Genomic DNA, 24,000 nt, shown 5'->3' on the forward strand with positions numbered 1-24,000 from the left:
CTCTTTTTCCTTTCTGTTAAAATGTGACGATTCCAACAAATGGTGTCTCGCTAGGGTTGTGGGGTTTTTGTTTTTTTACTCCTTCTGACTTGGGATTTGTGATCCAGCCTTTTTATTTTCTGTTAGATCATCTTAGAGAAAGTCTATGTGTCCACTAAGAGTCTTGAATGGCATGTGTTTGTAATTATCATCCTCATCAGTTGGATTCCAATCAACTTTTTTTTATTTTATTTTATTTCGTTTGTCAAACATGTACGAAATAACAGGTATAAGTAAAACATGGACATCCAGCAAATTGGTACGAATAAATGGGGACAGTAAGACAGGGACGGTAGGCACGCTGATGCACTTATGCACGCCCCCTTTATTGACCTCTTAGGAAACGGATGAGGTCCACGCTAGACAGTTTATGATTAAAGTTATGGGGGTTTGAGGATGTAACAACAGTCGGGAAGTGCATTCCAGGCGTTGACCACTCTGTTGCTGAAGTCGTATTTTCTGCAATCAAGTTTGAAGCAGTTTACCTTTGAGTTTGTATCGATTGTTTGCCCGTGTATTAATGTGGTTATATAATTATCACTTGCTTTAAAATAATAATCCAAATTAAAGGCTTTTTCTGCAGCTAAAGATACTAGTACAGCACAGTCCGTTATCTCCTTAGCTATAGCTAATAAATCAATTAATAATCCTTCATTGATGCCTGACAATCTATGATGAAGCCAGAGTGGAATTATATGTGATAAGACCTTCTGCTGCAACCTAGCCATTATAATAGCTAATATTTTAGTATGAAATAGACCTATAACTAGCATAAAATGTAGACTCTTTACCCTGTTTGAAAACTAACCTTATTATGACTCATAAAATGATGATGGCAATTTAGCATCCTTCAAAGATTCATATAAACATCCAAAATGTAGAATTTAACAAACCTGGGGTTTGTTAACTAGGGTGAATTGTCAACATGGCTTTATTAAGCACTGTATGAGTTTGAAAGGGACAAGTTTAAGTCACAGCTTTTCTCTAAGATAAAATCATCCTTAATTCTTTAGCATTGCAGCATCCAACATTTTATAAATGATTTTATTGGCCACTATACGGTTAACTTGACAACCTTCCTGTTTGGGAATTGGTTCAGCAGCAGCAGTGCATGTTTATAAATTTGATTGGTAAATAAGTATGTGCTTGAAATGTTCAGTCACATTGAAAAACACTTATCTGGCATGGATCAGCAACTGCCAGCAGTGAAGGGAATACAGAATTGGTAGACCGTGATCCTTTTATCAACACTTTTCATCAACAGGAGAATGCCATGCTTTCCTCTTGATCACACTGTTAGTCTGTCTTCTTTTAGTTTTACACCAGACTTTCACTATTCAGAAAAAAATGGAATTCCTTGGTTTCCAACATAGGTCTAAAAAAAAAAAAGTAAGGTTTTATTTTATTTTTTCCTGCCTCACCTTATTGGTGACATTAACAGTCCATCTGTGTAACCTGGTAGAAATACAAGCCATTGGCTATTAATAAGCCAAGAAAGTGTCCTCAGAACATCCCCAATTTGACAGCTCAAACTTTTTATTAATTAGGACAGCAATTACAGTTAAGGCAGCAGTTTAGTATTTTAGCAAGATATGTTGAAGTTGTGTTGAAGTTCCATAAAGAATAAATGCTTTTTAAAAAAAAAACTATATCTCTTTATCATCTGTCTCTTTATTATCTATTTTATTATCTATCTATCGGTTGATAAATGTGTTTGTTTCCAAACCCAAGGTGTTTTTCATTATTTTAAGAATATAAGTGGAATTAAATTAATTTAGGAAAATATTTTAGATTCCATATTTTTTTCTTCATCTAACATGCATAATGTTTCCATTAAGGAATTTGCCAGGAAAGCTCATAACAAGATCTGAGACTTTTTATAAATGAATTTACCATTGAATACCTAGAAATCAGGTTTCAGCAGCGTTCCAAGTCTAGCAACTTGCATCATTGATATCTGACATTCCACCAGCAACATTAACCAGTAAAGAAAAAAGGAAAATGACCTGATACTCATTTGCAAAAGAAACTTTTGTCTTCTGCATTATACAATCTATGCTGGTTGGACAGAGTAAGGAGACATCTGCTGGTGAGCAATGCAGTTCATCTCCTTATTTGGTGAACTTACTAAAAAAAATGCATTTTCTATCTAGTCACACATGGAAACAAGCAACAATATGGCAAGAGCAACATAGTTTGAAATTGACCGTGCAACTGTTATGCTGTTAAAGGTAACGTTTTAGCTTTTATTCACAATAAAATCTTGAAAAGCACATAGTTTTTGTAGACACTGAATTCATTATTTTCAGAATCAAATCTTAAAATCTGCAGAGAATATAATGGCTGCTATGTTTCAGAAAAAACATTTTGGATAGTGCAATCATCAAACACCTGTATCTCATCTTCATTTTTGGGGAGAAACCTATTGAAAATTAATCTCTTGGAGAGGAGGGCCATGATAACAGCAATAATACTCGAGAACTAAGTGAACACATTCTGGCTTCCACAGTGTTCATGTTAAGTCTTCTGAATAGTCACAAAACAATCTCAGGATGGCAGGCAAAGTAGCTGTGTTCAGAAGTTACTCTAAAACCCTTGCTATTTAATGTAGTTATGTAGTATTGACTTAATAAGATGTATAGCTAGTCAGTCATTGTTTTGCATGCTGGGTAGGATGATAGCAGGTCTGCAGAAGATCACTTTCAATAAATTAAATTGTTTTTAGAATTGGAAGCAACAGATACTTGTAAAAGTTAATCTCATTGCTTAAAATATTGGAAGAAGCCCATGAAACCCTATTAGGCTTTTGCAGTGGAAAAAGAAGCTGTCTTTCCAAATGCCTAAATGCTTGTACAGGGACTGCAGGATGCTATCTTTCCCAGGTTCAGAAACAGACTAAGTTATTAACATGCACCAATCTTCCTTAACTTGATGCTCCTCTAGATGTGTAGACCAACTTTTGGAATCTCATTGTAGAATAGCCATGACTAACAATTGTTGGAACTGGAACCCACTTAACTATATTGAGAAATTAAAAAATTTGTGAACTGGAACCTTTTTTTAAATGTATATTATGCTTACTATTATACAACATTTTATTGGTTTGTACTTTATTCTTCCCATGGTAATTATTGATAGTCATGTGTAATTATTTCAAGGTGTGACTTCTCACACTTCTTTCATTATAATGATGGTGAATAGATAGTTGGTCCGATTCTTGTTGCCTCTAAACAAGGCAGAGAAAGGCTTATCTGAAACCTTGGAAAGGTCTGCCTGTCAGTGGTCAGATTTAGAAGTAATGGTATAACATGATTTATTTAGCTAATTTCTGGCTTGCTTGTATGTATTAGTCCTATCTGGCTTGCAAATTGTGGTCCCTTTCTGTTAACAATGCCATGATGTGAAACAGTGGGTCAGAGTTGGCTAGCAAATAATATTGAACCAGATGGATAATAATTATTTATGTCTTCAAGTCAGTTTTGGATTCCTGGCGGCTGCCTGGACTAGTTCCTGCAGTTTTCTTGGCAAGGTTTTAAGTAAGTGGTTTGCCATTGCTACTTTCTTAGCCTTTTTCATAGCACTGAGAGAGAGAGTGGCTAGTCCAGGATCAGGAACCCATCAAGTGTCCCAGGTTCTAGCCGGGTGTTTTAACCATTTACCAAATTGGTTCCCAAGTAGATAATATATTAATGTGATAGTTGTCAACTGCCAGTGAAAATCTGGTTTTCCAAGACTATTACTGCCAAGAAATCACAAGGCATTACTACTACTGTCAATTTTCATGATATTTGTTGTTTGAAGCAATGGTCTTTCAATCCTACTACTTAAGGCATCTATGAAGCAGCTATTTATCCTGGAAGTGTGCAGAGCAGTGGTGGGTTTCAAAAAATTTTGGAACCTCTTCTGTAGGTGTGGCCTGCTTTCCGGGTCCACTGGTGGAACCTCTTCTAACCGGTTTGATAGATTTGACGAACCGGTTCTACTGAATAGGTGCGAACTGGTAGGACCCCACCTCTGGTGCAGAGTATGCACTTTATGAAATTATTATAAGGAAGAAAGCATCTCAACTGGGTACTTGAAAATATAAAGGAAGAAGGGTGAATTGTAAGCCAAATACACCAATGGTCAGAGAAAATAATGGCTATTCTCAAAACAAAGGTTGATTCCTATGAATAAAGTAATCTTGGGTCTCAGTATACAGTACAAAAGACATCAGTGGTAAAAGGAGAAAGGTGTAATGATTAAAATGCATGAAAAATGTGTGAATTGTATAAGAAACTCACATTATTAAGGATAATACTATTTTTTATAAATTCAGTTCAAAACATTTCCCTCTCAATGCCTTTGCTTTCAGCCTTTGTCTGGTTTCACATATCATTATAATCCAGGACACAGTCAACCAACTACTTTATGGCATCACACAATGTGTGAAGGCAGTCTCCAATACAGCCAAGTGCTGAATTAGAGACTATAAAACAACCTCAAAGTCAGTAGGAAATAATTTGGACTGCAGTTGCAGTGATTGGGTGGGGAAACCCTCCTAGGATCTCAGTATGTTTTTGTTTTTAATTATTGTCAGAGCAATTACTCTCCTGTTGCTTCAAACTAATTTGTAGATACTAAGAGTTTAAAAGAATAGCCATGAAAAACAGGAGCTTTTTTGTTACTGGTTTGAATATCTGAACCATTTGTTACTTTCATCCAATTAGAAACAAGTTTCTTAGTTAATTGCATTATTTCACATTCTCTACCAATTTTTTTGAATAATGTACAATGTCAATATGTTGTATCTCACCTTGCTAGTGGAATATGGGCAACAAAATAATATCAAACAAAGTGACTTCTAGCTTAGAAGTCCTAACTTGTATTATTAGGCTAAGCCTGAACCTTGCCTTTGAACCAAAATAGGCAAAAACTGACAGAAATTGTCTGGGAGTGCTACATTTGGTATTAAAATTTACAACAACATGTAGATTTCCCCCCCTCCCTTGATAAAAAAAGCATTACGTGAAAGTCTCAATTGAGCAAAGTCATGATGTGAGGCAGAGATAAATATTTATGGCTGCATATGTTGATGGAGAAGATTGCAGTTTAGAATCTAAGAGAAATAAAGTTCATGAACTAACAAGTGAAAAGAAAAAATAAAGAAAAACTTGTTATGTTATGATTTTAAATCTTTAAAAGAAAGGATGAAAGTGGCCTGATATTGTGGATATGTGGGCAATGAAAGAAACAAAAGTGAAAATACAAAAAAAAAAATCGGAAACAAAAACCATGACTCCAGTATATGAAATATTAGAAGACAGCTCTCCCAGAAGAATGAATAGAAAATGATGATAGGGAAAAAAGTATGTAGAAGCTACTTGGAACGGAATGAAAAGAATTGTGAATTTTTCTCTCTAATGTAAGGTAGTCAGAGTGAATGGAGGAATTATAGAGAAATTAGTTTGTTAATGTCATCTATGTCTGTCTATTTGGAAAGTAAAATATAAATTTTAGCCTAATCTGAGTTCAGCCAAACATTCCTTGGACTGATAATTTGCAGTCCTGGTTACTGCTAGAAAAAATGTTAATAGAGGAAAGAAAGATTATTCTTTGTTGATTTAGAGAAAGGATACTATAAAGTGAATAGATTTCATTTATTTATTATATCAGTTTTTATAACACAACTCAATCTGAAGATTCTAGGAGGTATACAATAGACTAAAAATAGAAAAAGAAACAAAGACAAAGCATACTATTAATAAATGGCCCCCAGATGACTGCCATAGACAGTTCTCATTAAAAGAACAATGAAGTTTTCGTGGCTTTATGAAATGCCTAGAAGGATGAGGATTTATGAGCCTTCATGCCAAGGAGTTACAAAATTATGGGACTGCAGCAGAGAGTGAAGATTGTAAGTCTTCTTACAATGTACTTACTAGTTGGACAAATTCATCCTTGGTAAAGTGATGTCTGATGTCAGCCACTACTTCTCTGTATAGGACTTTGTAGGTAATAATAAGCATTTGGACCCAGAGCCAGAAACTGGGCAGTAGCAACCAATGCACCTTTAGGACTCTACAGCAAAGGGGTTGACCTGGCACACTATAGCTGCTGCTACGTTGTAGCTTAACTGCTGCATACTGGACTAACCACAGTTTCTGAGTGGTCTCCAAACACTGTCTTCATGAAGTACTACTTAGAGCAATCCAACTAAGTGGTGATTGAAGAATGAATTATGTCAATAAAGGATGTTGCAACTGATGCATCAGTCAGAGCCGAGCAAAGCATCTTTGGCTACCGCCATAATCATGCTATTTAAGCAGCAGCCATGTATCCAAGAGGTTTTCCAACTCAGAAATCCATTGGAGAGGATTGAATAGCAACATCACTATCTGAAGGAAGAGTTAATAATTAAGCAAAAGAGAAAATCCAGAATAATTGTGGAATCCAGAATGGAATTGATGAAAATTTCACAATGAGACAGAGAAGTTTGACAAAAACAAAGCAACACACAAAGATGCAATAGAAGTAAGGATGGTTTGAAAGGATAGAAATATATCGTAAGCACTATTGTAAACCAGTCTTAACTCTTTTCCTTATCTCGTGTCTTTAATGTCTTTAGCTTAGTATTTCATACTCTGAGTTCTAAATAGCATTGCTTGTTCTGGAAGGGATTAGCCTAATGGCCATGTATGCAAACATAATCTACAGTTAATTCATTGGAATAAAGTTCTAGAGTGATTCTTAATCCTCCCAGTGCCACATACAACAAATTTTCACTGCATTTCTGCTAGAAATTAGTTCCCAAAAGGCGAAGCTGAAATTATTATTTCTTATGGGAGAAAAGACCAAACTGTAACGGCCATTATTTATGTGTCTTCCAAATCATGACTTGAATTTAAAAATAAATCAGTCTTCTAAAGAGATTCAATTGCAAAAGCCAAGAAAAAAAAAGGCTGCTCAGGTTTTCATACCAAATTATTTGGCCATTGCATTGCTAGCTTTTTACATTAATATAATGCAGGTGCTGCATCTGCCACATATTATATATCAATTTCATAGCAACATTTCCCAGCCATTTCTCATGAATATGTTTTTCCTACCAGCACACTACTGCATTTAAATCTATGCAGAATCTTTAAAATTGAAATTTTGTGCAGGTATGGAAGACACATTGCTGATGAGGTATGAGACTAAGCAGAAGTGCACATCACTGCATTCCTAGAAAACACAGCGTTCTGTTTTTGGTTTCAGAAGATAACTATCGGAACCCTATTGCTTCTTTTACTACTTTCATTAGAGGTTGGTTACTATGGCAACCAGGCATCTCTCATTGACCTGTCTAGGTATCAGAAGAATTTATACTTGCATTGTTCAACCAGGTGTTTGTGGTATTCAAGAACACCATAGAGTTCAACCTTTTTTTTCTTTCTCCTTCTGAACCGTAGTTTCGAAGGTGGCTGCTGTATTAATGCAAATAAAGCAACTTAAGGCTAAAATTCTATGTAAACCTGGAAACAAGCCAATTGAAGAAAACAAAATGTCTACAAGTAGATGCATATGATCAGGCTTATGTACATTAGACTTTAACAATGATAAAACCTATGTCCATATGTGTAACACACACAGACATACCCTTAGAAAGGAAACTCTGTGTTCTTCATTTAATTGTATATAACCAAATTTAACTTTCTGATGAGATCTAATATTCCAAGAAGGCTGAGGTGAAGGACTCTAATTTAATATAGTCCCCATGATTAGAGTGCCCATTTCCTGGAAGGCAAAAATGATAAGTCTAAAAATACATGAAGTTCAAATTACAAGCCACTCTGTGATTGCATAATTATATCTTTCAATTGGAATCTTTCTAATGCTTTCATCCCATACTGCCAGTATACAAAGTCCATTCAAGCCAATAATTCATTTTCTTTCAGTATTTCTCATCAATATTCATTATCTCACTAACTCTAATTTTCTCATGCAGAGTATATTTATCCATGCACATTCATCCTTCCCATTTTTTCTTTGGCTTTGGTTTGTTTCACAGCTCTCCTTAGCTTTCCCATTGCCCTCCACTCTTTTCCTTCATCTGTCCACCTTCTCACATCTTAGACCTGGATGTGTTCCTGCTTTCTTTTGTTATGCTTTCAGCTTTAGACATTCTTGCAATAAAGGAAACCACATTTTGCCTCTAATTTGGCAAACATTAATGTCTACTGTGTTTCACTGGGATCTATATGGCAAGATAGTCCTATTTCTGGTAAATATGTTTATCTTAATTATTTGATCACAATATTATTCTCTATTATTTGAATAAAAACCCAACTAAATCCAATTAAATGATTGGTTTAATTACTATTATTCTATTATTGTAGGATTATTTGACTTGCTGCCTCCATCACCAGAGCTAATTCATCCAGAGAAAGCAATTTTGTTGCTCCAAAATGCTTAGCAGAACAGAGCTAAATGATTGTTAATTGTTAATAAGATAGATTGTTAGCCGTTAGCCACTATCCACCTCTGTAGTTGATCATAACTGCAAAGTATTGTTTTCACAATAATTGAGATTTCAATAGATGACACCTTTACCAATTTGAAGCAGGAAATTGCACAAAGTTTTCTTTAAAGCACTGCAATATGTATTATCTGAACCAATCTATCTTCAAGAAAACCTTTTCAAACTCAGTGGCCAATGAAATCTTATGTAAGCAAAGTGCCTGCAACAGCTGGAAGACATTTCTGACTAAAAGATAATATGCATCTCATAACAGCTAACTCACTACAGAGTTTACATTTTGCACTTACTAAAATAATAAGAACCTTTCAAACCATTGGATGTACATATTATCCATATGCAGGTACCAAATAATGTAATAAGGTTGTTTGCTCAAAAATTAAGCATGCATATTTGATGATGGAAACAAAACCAGCAAACATTGCAATTCATATATTGCAAAAAAAAATCTTTCTCTATAACCAGCCAGGTTTTGTGAGGGTTGGTGCAGCAGAAAGATACCATACTACTGAAATATATTTTTTTCATCTTTCTTGCTATTATCAATAAATTAAATTTAGAATGTATATTGAGAAAGGTGAAAAGCATGACAACCTATAGTCTTTCTGACAATTAGAATTGTATTTCTAATCAAATTCTAAGTTTCTAATAAAGCTAAATGCCTATGGGGATTCTCTGTCATCCAGGTCATGATTGTCCCAAAAGTGCTTTTTCAAGAGGCAAATTGGACTTTCAGGTTTTTCTTCAAAGACGTTTCACTTCTCATCCAAGAAGCTTCTTCAGCTCTGATTGGATGGTGAGGAATGGAAGAATTTATACTTTCTAATAAAGCATTTTACTTGCTGTTTAGTTATTTTATTACACAGAGTCCACAAGGTATACCTAATTCTGCATGAAGAGCTTAAATATTTTCCATTCAAATATTAACATGCATAAATAAAGGTGCTAAAGTTAGAGGATGCTGCACCATATGGGTAAAACAATTTTGGCAGAAATGCTTTTGTTATATGATTAGTGCTATTGGCTACATTTCACATATAACAGAAGGAAAGTTAAAAGCTGTCATGTGGTATGAATATTGGAAGTGCACAGATGGCAGTGTCAACAGGCAAATAGATTTTACTATATTTGGTAACTTATTTTCCTAGACGTTATGCTCAATCTCTCTGTGGGTAGTTTTACACATTGCACAAAGCCCTAATGTGTTTAACTGAAACTAGTTGAATATGCAAAATTGTTCACCTGTCCTACACAAAGTGTAAGAATAGATGAAGGGGCTGACAAAACAACAGCATTTCTCAGCCACTCTTCCAGTTGGGGCAAGGTATAAAATTATATTCTGAAACCTAGCAAGCAAGCTGCACCTCAAATCACATGTGGTTTCCTGGAGATGTTTCAGAAAGGCCTTCAGAAAGCAAGAACCATATGTGTAATTTGGAGAATTGGGGAGGCATCCTTCCCAAAATTTTAGAAGGCTTCAAAACCTTAATGTTAGCCCCAGCATCACTAAAGCTGCAAGGAGAGCCACTGTGAAGAGTGGTCAAAAGGGCAGAGATGGGGGAGAGTAAAGTGTGGGCAGGCTGACAAGCAACTAACACTACAGCAGCTGTAACTTCCAGAACCAGGGATAATTACCATTTGTTCAGTGCTAACATAACATGGTTGCTGCATGAATGGTCTTTAAGCAAGGACTACCTTTATTGTATTAAGGAATTAACAGGTCCTTCCTCAAATTAGAGACTTTTGGATGGGGGAATAAATTGGAGAAGCTTAAGAAAGATATCAATGTACTGTATATTCATAGTTGTTGTATTTATATCACTTGGTTCCATCTCATTTCTCCTTTTCCATTATATTTTAAAGACTGATTTTTCAATTATACATTTTTAGCTACACTATATTGTGTATTCTTGCTATCCACAAATCATCCAGTACTTATTTTTAACTTCTAGTTTTGAAAAATATTTCTAAATAATATTGATTTGTGTATGCACATTCTTCATGTCAGACATGGTTGCATCATTGCAGTCAATCACATTTTGGAGTTATGTTTTGGGTAGTCAGGATTCAGCTGTGATTTCTAGAATTTGGAGGCTTGCTTTTTCAACCATTCTTACTCTATAGCTGTTTCTTGGAACCCTTTCCAAAATGAATCTGAGTAAAGTTAATGAGTCTTTGGAGCTAAATTTAATCCCTTGTTGGTGTTCCCATAAAATTTTAATCTCTCTTCCATTTGATCCAATATCTAAGTGAATTAAAAGACTTAAAAGATTTGAATTAATTTCTATGAAATTTGATACATTTTGTCTCCTGAAAATTCCATCTGATCATAGAAAACAAAACATAGGAATCATTAATACCATGTATCCCCAAAAATAAGAAAGGGTCTTCTTTTCTTTTGACCCCCAAATTAAGCCCTTGGGCTTATTTTTTGAGAGGCCTTGTTTTTGAGGTGCAGGAGGTCACCTCAGGGCTGCTGCTGGTTTGCAATATTTTCAGGGAGGCCTGATTTTTAGGGCAGAGCTTATTTTAGTGCATGCACTCAAAAGCCCGATTGGGCTTATTATCTGGAGAGGTCTTATTTTCAAGGAAATAGGGAACTATGCTAAAAGAAGTATCTCTGGTTGTCCCAAATGGTATTTAATGAACCAGTATGAGAAACTCATCAAATCTAATATAAACCTATTGAGTAGCTTTCTGAGAAAAATAATTAGCTACAAATTATATGGTTACTTGTAATATAATACTATCTTGCACTAATTAGAGTTTATAGAACACATTATTTCAGCTTACATTTGTGTTCAGATGCTAGATGTGAAATGTGCCCATATTCTCCACACTCTTATTCTCTTGCATCAGAGAACATACAAATTGCTTCTGGCTTCCATGGTATTAATTTCCTGTGAAAGTTCTTGTAATTGTAGACAGCTTGCAGTAAATAGATGAAACATGGATTTGATATAGCTGCTTTAAATGTCCTTGATTGAACATTAGGTTGGAGATCATGGACTGGATGTCTTAGCATAAATTAAATCTTTAAAAGTAGTAGTGAGATGGTTAGAGAACACTTTCCTATAACATCCTAAATATTTCCATTCCACATACCAATGTTTTTCTTTAGTGTGATGAAAATACAGGCCTCCTCAATTTCCCTTCTCTTTTATTGGTTTGTATGGAGGTCAGACCTTGATGTAACTATGAATAAAAAGAAAGTTCTTCCATCTCCTATATGGCAGCTGTCAGGCCCCAATCCACTTTTAGAAATTGCAGGGGGGTATCTAACCACAGTCTTGTCTTATGTTTAAGTTCTGTAAGCAACAAAAGCTATGTGAAATTGATACATTTTAGTTTAATTGCTTATGTTGAACATACACCAGATAATATATTCTTCTTAACATTCTGAACCAAAATGTTAACCAGATATGCAGGATTCAAGATGATTGTCCCAACTACTAATTATTCAGGAGGTGGAGATCTCAGATAGCATAGCCAGATTGGATATTCTGGCTATGGAACTCAAATAATTGCTTCAAGGCCATGATGCCATGATATCTCTTCCTCCTTGCAGTGCTTGGATGCTGTTAAGGGCTGGATGGGGATCAACAGGCTGGAACTGAACCCTGGCAATACAAAATGGTTCTGGGTGTGAAGTTCTTTGGTCAATAGAGAAGTGCCATCTCTGGTCTTGAATGGATGGCACTGTTCCAAACAGTGTATCAACTTTTCATGTATCAACAACTCCAACTCATGCCCTAGTCACCTCCTGTGCTAATTATTGCAATGGGATCTACATGGAGCTGCCCTTGAAAAGTATCCAGAAGCAGGAGCTGCATTAGTTGCTAATTTGTTTCTGGGCCCAATTCCAAGTGCAGGTTGTTACCTTTAAAGCCCTACATGGTTTGGAACCAGGTTATTTGAAGGACCATCTTTTCCCAGTCACATCTACCCATCAGAGCTAGATGAACCAAGAAGAAGGGTCCTCTCCATAATGTTCCCTCCATGTGGAACATCATCCCTGCAGAGATAGGATTGGACTCCACTTTGACACTCTTTTGAGAGGCCTTGAAGACTTGGTTTTGCCAACAGGACTGGGAACTGCGGACTGAATGGAGCCCATAAAATGGCTTATTTGATTGATTGATTGATTGATTGATTGATTGCTATCACCAAGGGAGTGCAGGAGTATTGCTTGTTATTGTTTTTATGTTGGGTTTTTATTTTTCTAAAGCCTCCCAGAGGCACTGAGAATGAGTTGGGCCATATAAATTTTCTTAAATAAATAAACTGAAATTTATCTTACTTTACTTGTGTTATAAGTTATAGTATATTATTTTAGCCAGATTATGCTTCATCCTTATATATTTTTATTACTATTATTTTACCTTTTAAATTGTTCTTGTCTATGACCATAGTGCTTAACTGAGCTATGCCAAAGCAAACAATAGTCAGTTTCTTTTTCTAGGTACAACAGAAATGTGATACAAGAGAAGTTTTGGGTTTTCTGCAATGGATTTTAATGACATTTTCAAAGATGGATGTATTGTGTACTTACCCTCCTCCCAAATCTTCAAAGCCTGCTAATGAATCAATAAAGTACCCATACAGGCAAAAATCAATATTCTAAATGTAGCATGAAGAAAGGTCCCTTTATATTAGGAAAAAGCCAGAATTAAATGAGAACTGAAAACTATGAAAGAGCAGAAAGATTGGTATATTATAGTTAAGGTTGTCACTAACATAGATCACAGTTGTTAGACAAGCAAAACCTAAGAGATATTTTAAAGACTGGAGAAGGCTTGTGGATAAAGTAATAAATGAAAATTATATTTTAAATTATAAGTTATACTTAATTTTTAAAAAAACAAAGATTCCTTGCAAGGAATTAAAATCTCTTCTATACTGAACATGGATCATAAGATATTTATTTGTGTTCTAAAACCTCATTTCAGTTCTATAAACCATTTGTAAATTATAAACTTTAAAATCATGGTATTTGGTGTATATTAAATCTAACAATTAACAAATAAAAATATTGCAAAAACAAAAATATCGGGAAATTACTTTGATATTTTCAGAAAAATTAAATTTTAGTTACTAATATAGTATACCAATGCTTTCTGCTAACCATTGATATACATATATACATTGCATGAAGCTTTTGGACAACATAAATCACAGCCATGAACATACCGAGTAGCAGTTCTCTTCAACTCCATAATAGAATGATAATGATACAGAAATGCCATTTAGAATTGTTATGCAGCTTCTAAAAATGATATATTGGTATAATTATGTCCTAAAACTGTTCCATCTAATCCATGCTGTCTACTTCAGTTGGCAGTTGTCCACTTAGGATTCAAGCAGATGTCTCTGACCATGTCTCTCTGCAATTATTTTACTAAAAATACAACATATTTTATCCCACTTCAGCTGCAACTGAGAAATAAGGTGAGGATGCTACCGTGTTTCCCCGAAAATACGACATGTCCTCATAATACAGCCATGCCACATTTTTCTAGTGGGCAAAATTATAAGCCCCCCCTACATATAAGCCCCATGGACAACCCTCACATTCGGCCAGGCAGAGCACTGCTCACCAACCTAGCAGTATCCCAAAGGTGCCAAACCGCGGAAACCTGGAGGGAGGCAAAGGTGATTGCATTGCTTGGTGCCCTCGGGATACCATTAGGTTGGTGAGCAGCACTGTGCCTAGCTGAAGAGGGGGGTTGCTGGGTGACTGCTCTCTTGCGAGCGGGCTCCCAAAGAGCCGGGCACAGCCTTATGGGCGAATGGCTGCGTTGTGCTGTTGCAGCAGCACAACACAACAGCCATGAAGTGACCACGCTCACGAGCAGCCACCCAGCAAACCTCCTTTGCATCCGGGCACAGCACCATTCACTGACCTAGGGGTATTACCAAGCCGTGTGAGTACCTGTTTGTCGCGCCCGGATCCCGCGGCTTGGCGCCTTCCAAATGCCAGTTAATGGTGCTCTGCATGGCTGGACAGGGGGGTTGTGCAGCTGTTCCCTTTCGCATACCCACCTCCCAGCCTCATGATGCATGGCCCAGTTCTCATTAAGGAGCCAAGGCACATTCATCGCTACCGCCATCCCACCCTGGCTTTTTCCGCAGCTTCCAACCCGAGTCTTTTGGCAGTGGCCGCTCTGGGCACATGCTCTATGGTTGTGGGCCAGCTGTCTGCAGAGCGTACAACCATAGAGCATGCGCCCAAGCCGCCCAAAACAATAAACCCTTCCCCCATAATAAAGTCCAAGCCATATTTTGTAGGTAAAAAGAAAATAAGACCATATCATATTTTCAGGGAAACACGGTAGTGAAACAACATCCTATGAGTTATCCTGTATTAATCAGTACACACAGACAAGAACTTTTGATTGTTTATATTCAATTACTCTCTCTTTCTCTCTCTCTCTTTTCTATCTGCTGGCCTTACTTCTCCTCCCCACTGCCATTTGGTCTCCCTATGAGATGTAAACTTTAGGTCTTTTCCCACTATTGTATCCCTAATGCATTGCTCTCTAAGTGCTTTCAACTCATCTATCAAATTAAGCATACCAAAGAATAGAGTGCTGTAATGGTCATTGTAGACTACTGTCTACAATAACCATTACATTCTGGGTATCTGGTCCATTCATCCTGACTACTTCAGATCCCTCAAAATAATGGGTATATGACAACTACTTAAAGACCTTACTAAAGATATTACTCTCTTAATAAAATATAACTACCTTGGGCATACTTAGTTAATAAATATTGCATATTTTGAAGCACAGAAAAAAAAACCACCATTCAGCAGGAAATAAGAAAGCAAAGAAAAATATAGTAGAAAATGAAAGTTGTGCATCTGTAGGTTTTGTTTTGAGATGAAGGAAAACAGTCCCTATCACATGATTATATTGTGTTCAAAATCCACACTTGTGCTAAATGGAAGTTGCTCATATTACAAACAATATGAGCCAACTCCACATTATACAAACCAAAAATATGTTACATTTTAAAATGTTCAAAATATATAAATAAAATGGTACTGGTTCTCAAGACACTATGACTGGTTTACATTATAATTATAAGGCATATGGCTTACATTCAAGGGCACTCACTAGCCGTAACAGCTGAAGGCAAAACAAATGAGATGCCACTTGAATTGGTCACATTTATTCAATAATCTTTGAAATGAGCAAAAATCTTGAAACACATAAGCAGTCAAATAGAGCCACAAAATCCCACATGTGTAAATAAGATGTACTATGAGAATTACACAATATTGTAAACAAAAGTAATACTTTACGTTAACATTTGAGAGACAAACTGTTCAAATTATATGTTTTGTTTACTTGCACTGTTAAAAAAACCTGGACTTTTTAAAGAAAACATGATTCCAATACAAAGATCTAATCCTCAACATTATGAAATCAACCAAAATTAATTTCAAAGCAACAGGAACAACCCCTTTTTTGCCTTAATAGGCACTTCAATGATATATTAATTTTTACAAAGCTTACCTTGAATACCATTACAAAAATGACAAACACCAACTCAAGGCCAAATTTTAGCAGGCTTCAGGAACATAATACAGAAAGATTATCCATGCACAAAAGAGGGAGAAAGCTAATTCATTCAGTTTAAGAATAATAATTTTTACTAAATTCCTTTTCACAAACACAAACATTTCGGACTTCATTTTTTCCAATAATGAATATATCAAGTTTTACATTTTTCCTAAGTCTACTAAGAATGCTGCCACTGTTACATTAAGGAGAAATTTTCATTGCTTAACATATCATATTCTGCCTGTACTCATCTGAGATTGGTAAAAGCAACAACACACTACTTGTTAAGATTAGAGTTTCTAATGCTGAAGTACATTAAAAGAGAAATAATAAATTTCACAAATTCAGTTTAAAATATTTCCTTCAAACAAAAAGCTGCAGAAAACCTGTTCTTAAATAATCTACAGAAAATTCTGGAGCAGCTAAACATTTTAATTTTCATACACTTGCTTCATCTTAAAAATATTGAATTAATTCAGTAGCCCATCCTTTTGAAAAATAATCCCCTCCCCAAAACGACTGTTAAATAGTTTACAAATCTTTTGTTTTAATCAGTGTAACCAAAGGCTTGTCATCAGGGCTGTAATCTTCATAAGCAATTGGAGTTGCATCATACATTGCAGGGCGAGATTTCTTTCCAAATCTAAAATTCAAAAAAAGCAAGTGAAGACAAAAGTCGTAGTGGAGTAATACATATAAATACATCTATCTTCCTGGCATTAATCTACAAGATCATTATTTTCAACATTCAAAAGTTGTAATTCTAAAACTCTACTTCAAAATTTTATAGTGTAATTCCATATATTAAAATACTTATAATGAAACTGTAAAAGCTTATGTGATCAATTGTACACTATAATTAATCCTAAATAGTACTGTTGCTAGCTACACATGGGAAGTGAGGGTCTAAAGATCAGACTTTGAAACAACACCTCAAATATATACAAATCCGTGTACTTGTCCCTACCTTTTTAGTCACTACTTTATTCTTGTTTGTGGGGTGATGGGCATAGATACACCATTTAGATCAGTGCTTCCCATGCCCCACAGGGGGGCCATTTGATTTTAAATGGGGGCAATTTGAACCTTGTTTAAACCAAGTTAATGGCCTTTTAGGCTTTCTCCGTGTGAGCAGAGTGCACTTTTTCAGTAAAGTAAGAATTATATGTCACGGGCGGGGGGGGGGGGAGGGCATTAGGATTTTAGAGATGCTTAGGTGGGGCATGGCCAAAAAAAGGTTGGGAACCACTTATTTAGATTGAGATACATCCCGCTTGACCTGAAGCTTAATATGAAAAGTTTAATTATGTGACAATATGAGTACCCAGAGTTCTGGAAATTGGGTGGCAATAGACTGTATGAATCTAAATATGTATATACATATACTGTATATACAGTATATCTAAATATGTATATTCATATACTGTGTGTGTGTGTGTGTGTGTGTGCGCACACACACACACACACACACAAACATACATACATATATATACACACAGTATATAAAGAGGGATAGTTTTGCATAGTGGTTAAAGCATCAGGCAATTATAAACTCTACTTCTACCTTAGGCAAGTGGAATGTAGTGGCTCATGTGGTTAAAATGCTGGGCTGACAATCAGCATTCGGGACCCGAGTGCTACTATATGATGGGGAAAGCTCCTATCTTGTGCTCCAGATCCTTCCCACAGAGCAGTTTGAAAGCGAGTAATCTCAAACAGAGTTAACCAAAGTGGAAACAGATTGATTGCATAGGTTCTGTGAGGTTCTTGCTCTAAATTGCAGTTGGTAACAAGTCTATGAAGGTTTGATCTTGCATGATCCATAAAGTTTAAAATGGCAATTCATGAAGACTATCACTGTTGAGTTTATAACCTAGTTTTGCATGTTAAAGATATATAGGAATAAAATGTTACTCTATAGTGATTGAATGGTTATATTTCTTATTTAACTACTGCTTGGCCATAGGAATATGTTTGTGCCTGAATGTGTATACACTAGGAAAACAATATTAACCAGTCAAAAATGACCTGCACATCAGGTAGTGTGGCTCCCAAATTGCAGAAGGCAAGTTATATATTAAAAAGCTTGTATAAGCCAAGGGCATTTTTTTAAGGAATAGATAAAGCTCAGGCTACAGGCAGTAGCGTAGGCTTATTCACTAACATAGTTATTTTTTCATTCTTCAAAATTTTTTATGCAGAAGCATTCTATCATTGTCTCTTATAGCATGAATTGGTTTTTCATCCAAGTTGCTGTTTCTTCAAAAACAGTGTTCTGTTTCCCCCAAGCATACCTGGCATGTCGGATAGAAGCAATAGCACTGCTGAAGTCACTGTCAATGCTCCTACAGTTGTAGAATTCTTCATAGGCTGGCCTAGATGAACCTTGGTATTCAATACGACTGATGCGACAGATCCCCACAATGAGAATGATCAACATCAGGACAAACGCGACACACAGGGCTCCAATTATGATATACAGAGAATGCCGAGGCATATTTGTCAGACTCTCAGCCACATGCCCTGATTTCCACTGTAGATCTAGAAGAGTGAGGAAAAAAACAATGATGGTATTAATAGCACTTCCATTTCCCTATGCCACAAAAAGCTCATTCCACTTCACTCTCTGCTCATTCTTTTGAAGGCATACTAATCTGCATAAAGGCCTACAAAGCTAGCAAAGAACTACAGGTAGTCTTTGACTTATGACCACAGTTGGAACAAAAGTGCTACCGTGTTTCCCCGAAAATACGACATGTCCTGCTAATAAGCCCAGGCCTGGTTTTTGCCTGGTTTTTGAGGTGGTATAAATATACGCCCTCCCCTGAAAATAAGCCCTAGTGAAAGGGTGCCGTGGCAAGTACAGGAGGAAGCCCTTCCCTTCCCCGGTCACCTCAGCGCTTCTCAGCTCCTTAATCGGATCAGTTGAGCCGATCCGGCTGCCATTCAAAAAACAGCTGATTTGCAGGTGCTGCTCAGGCCGTGGCCTCCAGCAAGTGCAGCTGCTTTTGCCATCGATTACGGCGCAAAAAGCAGCAGGAGGCCAAGTGTTGCACCCCACGTGCCTTGCACTTGCCTTCTAAAGGGTACTGTAGCAGCAGTTATCCACAATTTTTTAATCATTATTTCGTGCTGACCCACGTGGCCCAGTGAGCCACATGGATTGTGACAAAATAAGGGTAAAAAAATTGTGGATAGCTGCTGCTACAATACCCTTCGGAAGGCTGGCTTGAGTCTCCTGCTGCAAAAGTGGCTGTGCACGAGACTGCTTTTGGGAGAGGAGGCAAAGGGGAAGCAATCAGCTTCATCTCACCCTTGCCCTCAGCCCCCCCTCCCTTCGGCTGAGCTTAAGCAGAGAAATGGCCTGCAGGGTTTCAGGAGCAAAGTTGAGGCTGAAAGGAGTCAGGGCAGGAAATGTCCAGTGCGCCCCCAGTGCTCTTCTTTCCTTGGAAACGGAATCTTGGGAGTGGGAAATGGTATTCCCGGGAAGGGTGGCTATGTCGGTATGTGTATAAAAAACACAAAGCGAGGGAGCCTGCAGCTGCGGATTAAGGAGCTTTGTGAAACGTTACGCCTACACACAAAGTTTGGCAAGGGAAGGAGAAGATATACTTCCCTCTCTTGGCAGTGTTTTGCTGGAAATATTTGAGAATCAGCCAGAGAGAAGGAAGAATGAGCCCTGCGAGGAGATGCTGCCGACACTGCTGCCTGCAGAGATACAGACAAAGTTTATTGAAGACCTTTCCGGCCACCCCACAAGACTATCTGAAGGTGGGGGGGGGAGATTTCCTGCACATCGGCAGTGGCGTCTTCTCACAAGGCTTCTTCTGACATCCCCAGTTATATAGATTTCCATGCCTTCCTTTACGGGATGTTGCTTCGCACCTGGGACATCGGGAGAAGCCCTGTGAGGAGACGCCACTGCCAATGTGCAGGAAATCCTCCCCCACTGCAAATGCTGCCTCCAGCCACCTCTTCATCCTGGTGAAACTACGTTTTGAAAGGATGATCTGCAGTGGGGGAGGATTTCCTGCACATTGGCAGTGGCGTCTCCTCACAGGGCTTCTCCCGATGTCCCAGGTGCGAAGCAACATCCCGTAAAGGAAGGCATGGAAATCTATATAACTGGGGATGTCAGAAGAAGCCTTGTGAGAAGACGCCACTGCCGATGTGCAGGAAATCTCCCCCCCCCCACATCATCCTTTCAAAACGTAGTTTCACCAGGATGAAGAGGTGGCTGGAGGCAGCATTTGCGTTAGGTTGGGCTCTCTTTACAAGGCAGACGATCTGGGGAGCAAGAGGTTTAGGAAGCGTGGGCTGGCATGGGTCCGTTTCTCCAGTGAAGCATCTGATTCATCCCCAGGGGTGAACGTTTCACCCTTCGTCATCTCACTGCCCTGGCTTGGAAGCTGCAGAGGAAGCCTGCCATGCCCAGTGAGTGGGGGAGAAGTGACAGCACACCTCTCATTTCCCCCCCACTCAACCTGCCACCCATCTCGCTAAAGAGACAGTAGAGAAGGGAAGCAGCCTGGATTCTGTTAGCATTGGGGCGGGGTGGGAGGAGTTGGGCTGCGAGACACACATCCTACCCGAGACGTGCAACTCCGTCGTGTTCCTCACTGTTTTGTCCATGGAAGTTGAACTCGTGAGATTTTTTTTTTTTTTTACAGGGTGCTTCCATTTCACTAAACAGCTTCTAGACTACTTCTTTTCCTTCTCGCTTAGCCAAAAAAGAATTTTGTTCTGTGTTCTGTTCTGTTCTATTCTATTCACATGTATGGTTTGTCCACACAAGTCTGAAAGTGACCTGTGGCCCAAGACAATTACAGGATTTGGTATCTATTCAGACTACTTTTCAGTTAAAACTGTATTTGCATTTCTCGTTCTTTCAGGAATGAATCTGGTAAGGTGGAAAAGTACTAGCACTGATGATGTTACCTAATTAGGAAGATGAAATGTATGATAATGAAACATCTGCTTGAAAACAAACAAGCTCAGAGAGCACCAAGGACCCTTCAAGATGGAAGAATAGCTCAAATAAAGTAATGTTCCCTTTTGGGCTACATCTCACTGTTATTTGTAATCTATATTAAACCTGTGAAGTTTTTTAAATATTGGATTAAACTAAGGTTTTGAACTTTTTGCTATCATAGAAGATCAGCTTCAGTAGGCAATAAAGGCATATGGTCCCGGCAATCTATCTCTTTCTTACAACTTGCATAATATTGTCATTACAATACATAATACTGAAGCACTGCATAGAATGCATTTTTCAAGGATTATTTTATGTCTCAGGATATTAAATCCAGCTGTCAGTCAGCCTATTGTCTATCACTGAAATAAATTGTCATTCACCCTTGGATAGTTTCCAGACTCATAACAAAACACACATTAGAAATGAGAAAAAAACTCGTAACTACACCCCAGATGCTAACAAAACCTAATATAAATTTTACACAGCTACAATATTATTTTTAGCCTTCCCATACTAATTATACTATGGATGAATTAATGGCCTTTTACTTGTTAAATCTAGGTGAGTTAGGAAAACCTTGTGTAGAATGTTGGTTTATTCTTTAGTTCAAACCTACTCAAAAATAAATAATGCAGTGAAAAGTCACAGAACCGAGGATGCAGAGGTGAACGACTACTGCATGTCATTTCTTAAAATATAGCAGCTTGGAAGAATGAATTTTATGATTAAGAGAGGAAAGTTTCCTCAAGCTTTTCATACCACTTTCCTGCAGTAAAATGGATTGAGGATGAGGTATTGTATCTGTAGGACTTAATTCATTTGTTCTATTTATCAGTAGGATAAAATGGGAAAATATGAGCTATTTCTATTCAGTTGACCCGAACATGCAGCTATTCATTATAGAATCCCTAGCCAGCAATACAAGTCTTATCTCTTTTAATTTATATTGAGTTTTATGTTTGCTTTTTCTTGAAAACTAGACATCACTACTCTAAAATGTTAGAAAGCATTGTTATAAAGGAGACATGAATGACTTGGATGCCTGCTGGTGAGGTAGGTAGGAACTGAAGCTGGCAGGTCAGCCCTTCCATCACTGGAGAGAGAGGACCCTTGGGGACATGCTGTGATGAGGAGCAAGGGTGCATTTTCTTTGCGATCTATGGCTCCCTTTATTCCTCCTCCCCTCAGCATACTGGCAGGTAATTCCACAGGTCAGCCAAGAAAGAGGAAGGATGATTTCTGAGGGCAACAGTTGTTGAAACAAGACAACTCAAGTGGGTTAATTTGCAGAATGCCAGGATCCATGCCGCATATCCAATTTTACAAAATCAAAGCAAGGGTGGGTTCTGGCTTCTTTTACTGCCAGTTCGCTCAGGGACATGCTTTGTGCACATGCATGCTTGATGCATGCTATGTGCGCATGCACAGAAGCAAAAAACAAGATGGCGGCACCTATGGTGCCGCTGATAGAACCGGTTCAGACACGTGTCCAGCCGAGTTACTTCCTACTTAGCTGAACTGGGTTGAACCAGTAGGAACCCACCTCTGAATTGAAGGTACAAACAAACAGATATTAGAATTTTAGTAGTATATAGATGAGGGAAGATGTTACCATCTGAAAATTGCATATGGACTAGCTTCTTTGTTATAAATCATAAGCAAAAAATTGGAAAAGATTCTGTTTTTTTTTAGTTTAATGTCATCTCATAAAAGTTATGTGGTACTTTTAAACCTCAGTAGAAGTGGGTGCTTTTCAACTCATATCAAAATGTCTATGCAATTTAGAGGACAATTTTGCTTTTATTGGTTAATTGTTGAACTGGTTTAAGTTGAAATCACTTGCAAACTACTTATAGTTTATATACCAACACTACATTTCCCATTTATAATATCCTATGAAGTAAATAAAATTAAAAAGCAATATATAAAATCAGGGGCAACTGTAAAAGGGTACCACTTTACAGTTTTTCCATATACATGGAATATAAAGTCAATCACAGCTATTAAAAAGCTGGGCAGACAATAAGATATGAATTCCTAGGATACTTCTAGCACTGGTTCCTGGAAGCTTAACATAGATTAGATTAGACAGAATATTCCAACAGTGTCATGATCCACACATGCTTTTTTGGAAGTATTTGCTACTTACTATTATTTTTTAAAAACTGCATTAATGTCTGGGACCATAATTTTGTAGGAAATCCTTTTCTAAGTCCTCAGGAATTTCAACTACATTCAGACATGAAGTCTGCAAAGAACTGCCACAGTTATAGTATTATGGGAGACATACTGTGCAGAGTGTGTTATGATGACATTACAAACTCCTGTTAACTCTATTTGATTAAATACTAAAATAAATATGTTACGTAAAAACAATACTTCTATGGTTCAAGTAGTAATAAATATACTCACGTATTTCACAGTTTGCACCAACCCATCCGCGTGGGCAATGGCAATTATAGCCATTAGGTTGATCTATGCACAGTCCTCCATGGCGACAAGGGTTACTCTCACAGTCATTTATGTTGATGTCACATTCTTCACCTTAAAACAGGTAAGAAAGACAGTTTTCTATTGCAACTGTAGAAGTAAAATGGTATACATGGTGATCTTTCTACATATCATGTTGATTTGTATATATATATTTCTATATTTGTATCTGTGACTAAAAAGTAACATATTCCTTGTTAGAAGCAATACAGCTGTGTCCTTTTTGTCAGCTATCACTTTCACTTCATATTATTTGCTTCTAAAACAACAGCCCAAGACACCCCCTAGGGTTGCACAGAAGAATAAAACAATGACAATACAGCCAAAATCTGCAGATGAAAGCAATCAAGCATCTAGAAAAAAGCTTGAATGAAATAAGATTGCTGTACTGTGATCAGAACAAAGCTTCTTTTGAAAATGTCTGT

General features: G+C 37.2%; 1 protein-coding gene across 1 annotated transcript in view; it reads right to left on the reverse strand.

The window, feature by feature from the left end:
* Positions 1 to 15,596: 15,596 nt before the first annotated feature.
* Positions 15,597 to 24,000, reverse strand: part of DNER (delta/notch like EGF repeat containing) — a 137,994-nt gene continuing 129,590 nt past the window's right edge. Inside the window, exons 11-13 of the mRNA XM_032224850.1 lie at positions 23,498 to 23,629; positions 18,405 to 18,651; positions 15,597 to 16,753 (exon numbers count right to left, since the gene is read on the reverse strand). Coding sequence (XP_032080741.1) covers positions 16,642 to 16,753; positions 18,405 to 18,651; positions 23,498 to 23,629 — 491 coding nt within the window. The 3' untranslated portion in view covers positions 15,597 to 16,641. The remainder of the gene's footprint in view (positions 16,754 to 18,404; positions 18,652 to 23,497; positions 23,630 to 24,000) is intronic.

This window comes from Thamnophis elegans, chromosome 10, assembly GCF_009769535.1.
Source record: "Thamnophis elegans isolate rThaEle1 chromosome 10, rThaEle1.pri, whole genome shotgun sequence".
In the NCBI taxonomy this organism is placed as follows: Eukaryota; Metazoa; Chordata; class Lepidosauria; order Squamata; family Colubridae; genus Thamnophis; species Thamnophis elegans.